Source organism: Ips typographus, linkage group LG15 (assembly GCF_016097725.1).
Source record: "Ips typographus isolate SLU linkage group LG15, UJ_Ityp_2.0, whole genome shotgun sequence".
NCBI classification, from domain to species: domain Eukaryota; kingdom Metazoa; phylum Arthropoda; class Insecta; order Coleoptera; family Curculionidae; genus Ips; species Ips typographus.
The window spans coordinates 517,654-529,733 of NC_138436.1; the positions used below are offsets into that span (position 1 = coordinate 517,654).

The 12,080-nt window shown below is 31.3% G+C and overlaps 1 protein-coding gene across 1 annotated transcript in view; it reads left to right on the forward strand.

Moving 5' to 3' along the window:
* LOC145738080 (mitotic checkpoint serine/threonine-protein kinase BUB1-like) overlaps window positions 1-12,080 on the forward strand; it is a 96,676-nt gene that overhangs the window by 44,103 nt on the left and 40,493 nt on the right. The window contains exons 11-13 of the mRNA XM_081992938.1: window positions 684-826; window positions 2,937-3,079; window positions 6,912-7,190. Of these exons, the coding sequence (XP_081849064.1) occupies window positions 684-826; window positions 2,937-3,079; window positions 6,912-7,190 (565 nt within the window). The remainder of the gene's footprint in view (window positions 1-683; window positions 827-2,936; window positions 3,080-6,911; window positions 7,191-12,080) is intronic.

The following is a 12,080-nucleotide window of genomic DNA, read 5'->3' on the forward strand; positions in this document are numbered from 1 at the left end:
GACAATATGGCGGCCTGGGACGCCATTTTGAATTTTCTGTCAAAAAACCGAGTTGCACCTCATTTTAAAGAGAATTTCCGGTAGATTCAAGAAATGACAGACAAATTGGCGTCCCAGGCCGCCATTTTGAATTTTCTGTCAAAAAACCGAGTTGCACCTCATTTTAAAGGAAATTTCCGGTAGATTCAAGAAATGACAGACAAAATGGCGTCCTAGGCCGCCATTTTTAATTTTCTGTCAAAATATTGACATGCACCTCATTTTAAAGGAAATTTCACGTAGATTCAAGAAATGACAGACAAAATGGCGTCCCAGGCCGCCATTTTGAATTTTCTGTCAAAATATTGACATGCACCTCATTTTAAAGGAAATTTCACGTAGATTCAAGAAATGACAGACAAAATGGCGTCCTAGGCCGCCATTTTTAATTTTCTGTCAAAATATTGACATGCACCTCATTTTAAAGGAAATTTCACGTAGATTCAAGAAATGACAGACAAAATGGCGTCCCAGGCCGCCATTTTGAATTTTCTGTCAAAATATTGACATGCACCTCATTTTAAAGGAAATTTCACGTAGATTCAAGAAATGACAGACAAAATGGCGTCCCAGGCCGCCATTTTGAATTTTCTGTCGAAAAACCGAGTTTTTCCGGTTGATTAAAGTTTGATTTGTTGTTATAGGTCAGCACACCACAAACAAAAGATCAGGTTTTGCTGGTAAACGAAACTGATCGTCAGAACAGCTGTAAAACGCTGTTTCGCGACAACAACGCCCTCTCGGAGAAACAATTGAGCACGATTGTTGAAGAAAAGAGCGGTTTTGTGTAAGTATCCATTTTCATTTTGTTTTTAAATAAATTTTTATCCGATATTACTCAAAACTTTGGGACACCCTGTACAGTTTAAACGCCATTCAATCACTTTCAAACTTGTGAGGTTAGATTGAGCAAGGTTTTTTGAGTATTTTTTCATTTTTGAAATTTTCTCGTAACTCTACTCGTTTTTGAGATATTGACGGTTAAAGTGAAATGTGTCGTTTTGTTTGTTTTCTTCTTTTCTTTTTTTCCTTTTTTTGTTTTTCTCTCCTCTTTTTTTCTTTGTCTTCCTTGTCTACCTTTTTATTTTTGTTTTTTTTTGTTTTTTTTTTCTCTTTTTTTATTTTTGGTTTTTTTTTTTTGTTTGTCTTTTTCCTTTGTGATTTCTTTCTTCTTTTTTATTTTTTGTCTTTTTTTTTATCTGTACCTTCTTTCTTTTTTTTTTCGATTTTTTTTGTTTTTTTCTTCTTTCTTTTTTTTTGTTTTTTTCATTTTGTTTTTTTATTTTATTTTTTCTTTATTTACTTCTTTGTCTTTTTCATTTAGGTTTTTTTTCTTCTTTTTGTTCTTTATCATCCCTTCCTTAGAATCACCCTGTAACTGTCAAAATAACAGAGTTTTTGACAGTTGAAGTGACCACTGACCAATTCAGTCAAAACTGTCTTTACTGTCAAATAATTCGTTTATCTATGACACTTTTATAAGACTTTTATATGTCAATGGAAAGCTAATGAAACGGGCTTTCCATCGACGTATAAAAGTTGATTGGTTGATTGCCGAGTTTGGCCGCTAGAGGGCGTTAAAGTGAAACAACTTTTCCAAACCAATCATTTTGACAGTTGTTGCTTTGACCTTGAATAACTCGCTTATTTGTGACACTTTCATAGGACTTTTATATGTCAATGGAAAGCTAATGAAACGGGCTTTCCATCGACGTATAAAAGTTGGTTGGTTGATTGCCGAGTTTGGCCGCTAGAGGGCGTTAAAGTCAAGCAACCTTTCCATTACAACCATTTTGACAGTTGTTGCTTTGACCTTGAATAACTCGCTTATTTGTGACATTTTAGTAGGACTTTTATATGTCAATGGAAAGCTAATGAAACGGGCTTTCCATCGACGTATAAAAGTTGATTGGTTGATTGCCGAGTTTGGCCGCTAGAGGGCGTTGAAATCTAGCAAGTTTTCCATTACAACCATTTTGACAGTTGTTGCTTTGACCTTGAATAACTCGCTTATTTGTGACACTTTTATAAAACTTTTGTATGTCAATGGAAAGATAATGAAACGGGCTTTCCATCGACGTATAAAAGTTGATTGGTTGATTGCCGAGTTTGGCCGCTAGAGGGCGTTGAAATCAAGCAAGTTTTCCATTACAACCATTTTGACAGTTGTTGCTTTGACCTTGAATAACTCGCTTATCTATGACACTTTTATAGGACTTTTGTATGTCAATGGAAAGCTAATGAAACGGGCTTTCCATCGACGTATAAAAGTTGATTGGTTGATTGCCGAGTTTGGCCGCTAGAGGGCGTTAAAATCAAGCAAGTTTTCCATTACAACCATTTTGACAGTTGTTGCTTTGACCTTGAATAACTCGCTTATCTATGACACTTTTATAGGACTTTTATATGTCAATGGAAAGCTAACGAAACGGGCTTTCCATCGACGTATAAAAGTTGGTTGGTTGATTGCCGAGTTTGGCCGCTAGAGGGCGTTAAAGTGAAACAACTTTTCCAAACCAATCATTTTGACAGTTGTTGCTTTGACCTTGAATAACTCGCTTATTTGTGACACTTTTATAAAACTTTTATATGTCAATGGAAAGCTAACGAAACGGGCTTTCCATCGACGTATAAAAGTTGGTTGGTTGATTGCCGAGTTTGGCCGCTAGAGGGCGTTAAAATCAAGCAAGTTTTCCATTACAACCATTTTGACAGTTGTTGCTTTGACCTTGAATAACTCGCTTATCTATGACACTTTTATAGGACTTTTGTATGTCAATGGAAAGCTAATGAAACGGGCTTTCCATCGACGTATAAAAGTTGATTGGTTCATTTCCGAGTTTGGCCGCTAGAGGGCGTTAAAGTTTACAAAATTTTTTTTTCCATTCTTTTTAAAGGTCTTCCTCGGGTTCCAGCGGAACCACAACGAAATCCTCGTTTTTCACCAAACACAACAAAATCAACACAATTTCGGAGGAGCACAACAGCTATTTGGAACAAAACATGAAAGCGAACGAGGAGCTACGAAGAAGTCTGTTAGGTAAGTTTGCACCAACTCGTTTAAACCCAAATAACTCGCTTATTTGTGACACTTTTGTAAAAGTTTTATATGTCGATGGATAGCCAGTGAAAAGGGCTTTCTATTGATATATAAAAGTGTATTGGTTAGTATAAGGGTTTGGCCGCTAGAGGGCGTCAAAGTTGCACTACCAATGATTTTTAACAAACCATTTCTCAAACGTCAGTTTCTTGAGAATTTCTCAAAATTTTCGGTTTTTCAAACTTTCCCACAAATTTTACAGTCAGTTTAGACGTTTTTTCAGAAAAAAATTTCTTTTTTTTCCAGGAAAAACTGAATAATTTTCAGAATATTGTTTCCCAAAAAAAAAAAAAAAAAATGGTAATTTAGTGGTTGTACTTTGACACCCTGTAACTCGGTCGTTTTTAGGGTTAGGACATTCCATTTGCGACAGTTGGAAAGCCCGTTAAATTCTCTACAAATTTGCTGTTTACAAGTTTTTTGCTAAAACGCATCGGAAACGAGTTATTTGCAATTTTTCCAGTTTGGTGCAGGGTGTTATTCATTTTTTTTCTTTTTACGTTCTGTAGCCGCCATTTTGTTTTTTTTTTTTTTTTTTTTTGAATTTGAGTTTAGGTTAGTTTTCCACTAATTCAAGGACGAGAAATTTAGTGGCGACGTTTTTTTTACGCAAATCCGATTTTTTTTTAAATTTCTGTCAAATTGACGTTTCTCGAATTGAGTGTAATTTACAGTGAAACTGACTGCAGAAATGGATTCCTTGACCCCAAATTAGTCGAAAACGAGTACAAATTTGACCCATCTAACCCAATTCAAAATGGCGGAAATTTGCAAATGGCGTCCAGTAGCGGCCATTTTGATTTTTTTCAAAAAAATCGAGTTTGGGTTCGTTTTCTACTAATTCGAGGACGGGGAATCTAGTGGTGACGTTCATTTTTGCCTATCTCCTCCAGAAACACAAAAATTTTGCAAAAAAAAAAAATCAAATTTAAGTTTCTCGAACTGGGAAAAATTTACAGTGAAACTGACTTCAAAAATGGGTTTCTTGACCCCAAATTAGTCGAAAACGAGTACAAACTTGATTTTTTAACTTAAATTCAAAATGGCGGAAATTGCAAATGGCGTCCAGTAGCGGCCATTTTGATTTTTATCAAAAAAATCGAGTTTGGGTTCGTTTTCTACTAATTCGAGGACAGGGAATCTAGTGGTAACGTTTATTTTTATGTATATCTTACACAAACCCGAAAATTAAAGAAAAAATTGTCAAACTTCAGTTTCTTGAACTGGGTGCAAGATACCGGAAAACGGACTTCAGAAATGGATTTCGCGACCCCGAATTAGTCGAAAACGAGCACAAACTTGACCCATCTAACTCAATTCAAAATGGCGGAAATTTGCAAATGGCGTCCAGTAGCGGCCATTTTGATTTTGATTTAAAAAATCGAGTTTGGGTTCGTTTTCTACTAATTTGAGGATGAGAAATTTAGTGGTAACGTTTATTTTTATGTATCTATTACACAAACCCGAAAATTAAAGAAAAAATTGTCAAACTCCAGTTTCTCGAACTGGGTGCAATTTACAGTAAAACTGATTTCAAAAATGGATTCCCTGACCCCAAATTAGTCGAAAACGAGTACAAACTTGATTTTTTAACTTAAATTCAAAATGGCGGAAATTGCAAATGGCGTCCAGTAGCGGCCATTTTGATTTTTATAGAAAAATCGAGTTTGGGTTGGTTTTCTACTAAATCGACGATGGAGAATCTAGTGGTGACTGTCATTTTTGCCTATCTCCTCCACAAACACAAAAATTTTGCAATAAAAAAATCAAATTTAAGTTTCTCGAACTGGGTAAAATTTACAGTGAATTTGACTTCAAAAATGGATTTCTTGACCCCAAATTAGTCGAAAACGAGTACAAACTTGACCCATCTAACCCAATTCAAAATGGCGGAAATTTGCAAATGGCGTCCAGTAGCGGCCATTTTGATTTTTATAAAAAAAATCGAGTTTGGGTTGGTTTTCTACTAATTCGAGGACAGGGAATCTAGTGGTGATGTTCATTTTTGCTTATCTCCTCCACAAACACAAAAATGTTGCAAAAAAATTTTAAATTTAAGTTTCTCGAACTGGGTGCAATTTACAGTGAATTTGACTTCAAAAATGGATTTCCTGACCCCAAATTAGTCGAAAACGAGTACAAACTTGACCCCTCTAACTCGATCCAAAATGGCGGAAATTGCAAATGGCGTCCAGTGGCGGCCATTTTGATTTTGATTTAAAAAATCGAGTTTGGGTTCGTTTTCTACTAATTCGAGGACGGTGAATCTTGTGATCACGTTCATTTTTGTCTATCTCCTCCACGAACACAAAAATTTTGCAAAAAAAATGTCAAATTTAAGTTTCTCGAACTGGGTAAAATTTACAGTGAAACTGACTGCAAAAATGGATTCCCTGACCCCAAATTAGTCGAAAACGAGTACAAACTTGATTTTTTAACTTAAATTCAAAATGGCGGAAATTTGCAAATGGCGTCCAGTAGCGGCCATTTTGATTTTTATCAAAAAATCGAGTTTGGGTTCGTTTTCTACTAATTCGAGGATGAGAAATTTAGTGGTAACGTTTATTTTTGCGTATCTTTTACCCAAACCCGAAAATGAAAGAAAAAATTATCAAACCCCAGTTTCTTGAACTGGGTGCAAGATACCGGAAAACTGACTGCAAAAATGGATTCCTTGACCCCAAATTAGTCGAAAACGAGTACAAACTTGACCCCTCTAACCCAATTCAAAATGGCGGAAATTTGCAAATGGCGTCCAGTGGTGGCCATTTTGATTTTTATCAAAAAAATCAAGTTTCTTGAACTGGTTGCAAAATATGGTGAAATTGACTGGAAAAATGGATTCCTTGACCCCAAATTAGTCGAAAACGAGTACAAACTTGACCCCTCTGACTCGTTTCAAAATGGTGGAAATCGCAAAATGGCGCCTCTGGCGGCCATTTTGATTTTGTCTGAAAAAACCGAGTTTGGGCTCGTTTTCGACTAATTCAGGGACGAGGAATCTGGTGGTGAAGTTTATTTTTGCTTAAACTCGAAATTTTAAAGAAAAAACTGTCAAATTGAAGTTTCTCAAACTGGGTGCAAGATACAGTCAGTTTCACAGCAAAAATGGATTCCCCGACCTCGAATTAATCGAAAACGAGTACAAACTTGACCCCTCTAGTTCGTTTCAAAATGGCGGAAATCGCAAAATGGCGCCTCTGGCGGCCATTTTGATTTTTTCCGAACAAACCGAGTTTGGGCTCGTTTTCGACTAATTCAGGGACGAGGAATCTGGTGGTGATGTTTATTTTTGCCTAAACTCGAAATTTTAAAGAAAAAATTGTCAAATTGAAGTTTCTCAAACTGGGTGCAAGATACAGTCAATTTCACTGGAAAAATGGATTCCTTGACCCCAAATTAGTCGAAAACGAGTATAAACACGACCCATCTAACTCAATTCAAAATGGCGGAAATTGCAAATGGCGTCCATAGGCGGCCATTTTGATTTTTTCAAAAAAAAACAGTTTAGGTTCATTTTTTACTAATTCGGGGACAGGGAATTCGATGGTGCCATTAATTTTTATCTAAGTTTTTCGAAAACTTGGTTTTTTGGAAGTTTCTCGAACTGGGTGCAAGATACTAGAAAACTGACTTCAGAAATGGATTCCCCGACCCCGAATTAGTCGAAAACGAGTACAAACTTGACCCCTCTAACTCAATTCAAAATGGGGGAAATTTGCAAATGGCGTTTCAGGCGGCCATTTTGAATTTTTCTGGAAAAATCTTTCAGGCAACCTAATGGAGGACGTGTTACCGTCCCACTGTCTGCCCGAGACCGCGGCACCCGCGATGGTAATGCAACTGTCACCCGTCCAAAGTCCTGTCAGAAAAATGGTGACGTCACCGAATCGGACGCAACCAATCGGCTACGTTCCCTCGGATCCGTTCAACGCCAACTTGATCAACCAATTGTTGGATCGAGTGTCGTTTCCCGGACGACACAGTCGCGGCTACGTGCCGATCGACGGCAACCCGCGTCTGTCGGTAAAGAAGGATCCTGTTTATATCGGTGAGTTTTCAAAAGTGGGAAATCTCGAAAACGGTTCGAGTTACGCGGCTGAAATTTTTAGGGCGCGTGCGCCCCACTGCCGCGCAACTTTTGTGTCCTCTGAGGTTTTTTCGTCAAACGCACCGTTTGTCCGGAAAAAATTAAAACACGAACCGAGTGTGAGATATCGCAATTCTAACCTCACAATTGAATTCCCCGACCCCGATTTAGTCGAAAAGGAGTACAAACTTCGTGGGGTTATTCGCGAAAATAACAAAGTTACGGGGCGTTGAAATTGCGCAGAATCGCCAGCCAACTTGGTTATTCTTCCAGTTAGCTCTATCAAGTTTGTACTCGTTTTCGACTAATTTGGGGTCGAGGAATGCAAATTTGAGGTTAGAATTTCGATTTTTCTCAATCTGACCGAGTTACACTTGTACTTGCACTATTAACGATTTACCACGGTACCAACGTGCAAAACAAACAATTTTTATTAAAAATACCTTTTTTTAAATTTTTGCAACATATTGGAACATTCTAGAACGTATCAGAACATTCTACAACCTTTTGGAAGCTTTTAGAACGTTCGAAAATTATTTGGAAGTTTGTAGAACATTCTCGAACTTTGGAAAACATTTTAGAACGTTTTAGAACATTCTACAAGTTTTTCGAAGGTTTTAGAACGTTCTAGAATGTTTTCCAAGGTTCGAAAACGTTCTACACGCTTTGAATTGATTCTAGAACGTTCTAAAAGTCTACAAAAGGTTCTAGAATATTCTAAAAACCTCTAGAATGTTCCAAAAAGTTGTAGAATGTTCTAAAACGTTCTAGAATGTTTCCCAATGTTCGAGAACGTTCTTCAAGCTTCCAAATGATTCTCGATCGTTCTAAAAGCTTCCAAAAGGTTGTAAAAATTTGTTTTTTTGATGGAAATCGATTTTTTTGAATTCTTAAAGTCTGTTAAAGTCATTTGAAACCAATTTTTGTCAGGAAAACCGTCATTTTCACTAAATTTTTGAATTTTAAATTTTTTTTTCAAAATTCCACAATTTTGTTGTTTTGACGGAAATTAATTTTTTTGATTTTTTAAAGGCATTTAAAACCAATTTTTGTCAAGAAACCCGTCATTTTCATTCAATCTTTGAATTTTAATTTTTTTTTTTCAAAATTTCAAAAATTTGTTTTTTTGACGGAAATCGATTTTTTCGAATTTTTAAAATAAACTAAAACCAATTTTTGTCAAGAAAACCGTCATTTTCACTCTTTTTTTGAATTTTAAATTTTATTTAAAAAATTCAAAAACTTTGTTTTTTTTTGACGGAAATCGATTTTTTTGATTTCTTAGTCAGTTAAAACCAATTTTTGTCAAGAAAACCGTCATTTTCACTCTTTTTTGAATTTTGGAAATTTTTTAAAATTCAATAAATTTGTTTTTTTTGACAAAAATCGATTTTTTTTTTGTCAAGAAAACCGTCATTTTCACTATTTTTTTGAATTTTGAAATTTTTTTAAAAATTCAAATAATTTGGTTTTTTGACGAAAATCGATTCTTTCGAATTTCTAAAATAAACTAAAACCAATTTTTGTCAAGAAAACCGTCATTTTCACTCTTTTTTTGAATTTTAAATTTTATTTTTAAAATTCAAAAAATTTGTTTTTTTTGACAAAAATCGATTTTTTTTTTGTCAAGAAAACCGTCATTTTCACTCTTTTTTTGAATTTTAAAATCTTTTAAAAATTTAAAAAATCTGTTTTTTTGACGGAAATTGATTTTTTTGATTTTTTAAAGTCATATGAAACCAATTTTTGTCAAGAAAACCGTCATTTTCACTCAATTTTTGAATTTTCAATTTTTTTTTTCTTGACAAAAATTGGTTTCAAATGACTTTAAAAAATCAAAAAAATCGAATTTTGTCAAAAAAACAGATTTTTTGAATTTTTAAAAAATTTGGTTGTTTAACAAAAATCGATTCTTTCAAATTTCTAAAATAAACTAAAACCAATTTTTGTCAAGAAAACCGTAATTTTCACTTTTTTTTTTGAATTTTGATTTTTGTTTAAAAAATTTGTTTTTTTGCCGGAAATTGATTTTTTTGATTTTTTAAAGTCATTTGAAACCAATTTTTGTCAAGAAAACCGTAATTTTCACTATTTTTTTGAATTTTGAAATTTTTTTAAAAACTCAAATAATTTGGTTTTTTGACGAAAATCGATTCTTTCGAATTTCTAAAATAAACTAAAACCAATTTTTGTCAAGAAAACCGTCATTTTTGACTCAATTTTTGAATTTTGAATTTTTTAAAAAATTTTAAACTCATTTGAAACCAATTTTTGTCAAGAAAACCATCATTTTCACTATTTTTTTGAATTTTAAAATCTTTTAAAAATTTAAAAAATTTGTTTTTTTGACGGAAATTGATTTTTTTGATTTTTTAAAGTCATTTGAAACCAATTTTTGTCAAGAAACCCGTCATTTTCACTATTTTTTTGAATTTTGAAATTTTTTTAAAAATTCAAAAAAATTTGTTTTTTGACGAAAATCGATTCTTTCGAATTTCTAAAATAAACTAAAACCAATTTTTGTCAAGAAAACCGTCATTTTCACTCTTTTTTGAATTTTGATTTTTTTTTTAAATTGAAAAAATTAATTTTTTGACAAAAATCGATTTTTTTGAATTTCTTAAAGTCAATTTGAAACCAATTTTTGTCAAGAAAACCATCATTTTCACTATTTTTTTGAATTTTAAAATCTTTAAAAAATTTAAAAAATTTGTTTTTTTGACGGAAATTGATTTTTTTGATTTTTTAAAGTCATTTGAAACCAATTTTTGTCAAGAAAACCGTCATTTTCACTCAATTTTTAATTTTTTTTTCAAAATTTAAAAAATTAGTTTTTTTTTACCAAAATCGATTTTTTTGATTTTTTAAAGTTATTTGAAATCAATTTTTGCCAAGAAACCCGTCATTTTCACTATTTTTTTGAATTTTAAATTTTTATTAAAAATTCAAAAAAATTTGTTTTTTGACGAAAATCGATTCTTTCGAATTTCTAAAATAAACTAAAACCAATTTTTGTCAAGAAAACCGTCATTTTCACTCTTTTTTGAATTTTGATTTTTTTTTTAAATTGAAAAAATTAATTTTTTGACAAAAATCGATTTTTTTTTTGTCAAGAAAACCGTCATTTTCACTCTTTTTTTGAATTTTAAAATCTTTTAAAAATTGAAAAAATTTGTTTTTTTGACGGAAATTGATTTTTTTGATTTTTTAAAGTCATTTGAAACCAATTTTTGTCAAGAAAACCGTTATTTTCACTCAATTTTTGAATTTTCAATTTTTTTTTTCTTGACAAGAATTGGTTTCAAATGACTTTAAAAAATCAAAAAAATCGAGTTTTGTAAAAAAAAAACAGATTTTTTGAATTTTTAAAAAATTTGGTTGTTTGACAAAAATCGATTCTTTCGAATTTCTAAAATAAACTATAACCAATTTTTGTCAAGAAAACCGTAATTTTCACTTTTTTTTTGAATTTTGATTTTTGTTTAAAAAATTTGTTTTTTTGACGGAATTCGATTTTTTTTGATTTTTTTAAGTCATTTGAAACCAATTTTTGTCAAGAAAACCGTCATTTTCACTATTTTTTTGAATTCCAAATTGTTTATTAAAATTTCAAAAAATTTGTTTTTTTGACGGAAATTAATTTTTTTGGTTTTTTAAAGTCATTTGAAACCAATTTTTGTCAAGAAAACCGTCATTTTCACTTAATTTTTGAATTTATTTTTTTTTTTTTTAAATTCAAATAATTTCGTTTTTTGACGAAAATCGATTCTTTCGAATTTCTAAAATAAACTAAAACCAATTTTTGTCAAGAAAATCGTCATTTTCACTCAAATTTTGAATATTTTTTAAAAATTCAAAAAATATTATTTTTTTGACGGAGTTCGATTTTTTTGATTTCTAAAGTAACTAAATAAATCGATTTTTTTGAATTTTTAAAGTCATTTGAAACCAATTTTTGTCAAGAAAACCGTAATTTTCACTCTTTTTTTGAATTTTGAAAATTTTTCAAAAATTCAAAAATTTTGTTTTTTGACGGAAATTTATTTTTTTGAATTTTTAAAGTCATTTGAAACCAATTTTTGTCAAGAAAACCGTAATTTTTACTCTTTTTTTGAATTTTGGAAATTTTTCAAAAATTCAAAAAGTTTTTTTTTTTACGGAAATCGATTCTTTCGAATTTCTAAAATAAACTAAAACCAATTTTTGTCAAGAAAACCGTCATTTTTGACTCAATTTTTGAAGTTTGAATTTTTTAAAAAAATTTTAAACTCATTTGAAACCAATTTTTGTCAAGAAAACCGTCATTTTCACTCAATTTTTAAATTTTTTTTCAAAATTAAAAAAATTTGTTTTTTTTTACCAAAATCGATTTTTTTGATTTTTTAAAGTTATTTGAAATCAATTTTTGCCAAGAAACCCGTCATTTTCACTATTTTTTTGAATTTTGAAATTTTTTTAAAAATTCAAAAAATTTTGTTTTTTGACGAAAATCGATTCTTTCGAATTTCTAAAATAAACTAAAACCAATTTTTGTCAAGAAAACCGTCATTTTTGACTCAATTTTTAAATTTTGAATTTTTTTAAAAAATTTTAAACTCATTTGAAACCAATTTTTGTCAAGAAAACCATCATTTTCACTATTTTTTTGAATTTTGAAATTTTTTTAAAAATTCAAAAAAATTGTTTGACAGAAATTTATTTTTTTGAATTTTTAAAGTCATTTGAAACCAATTTTTGTCAAGAAAACCGTAATTTTTACTCTTTTTTTGAATTTTGGAAATTTTTCAAAAATTCAAAAAGTTTTTTTTTTTACGGAAATCGATTCTTTTGAATTTCTAAAATAAACTAAAA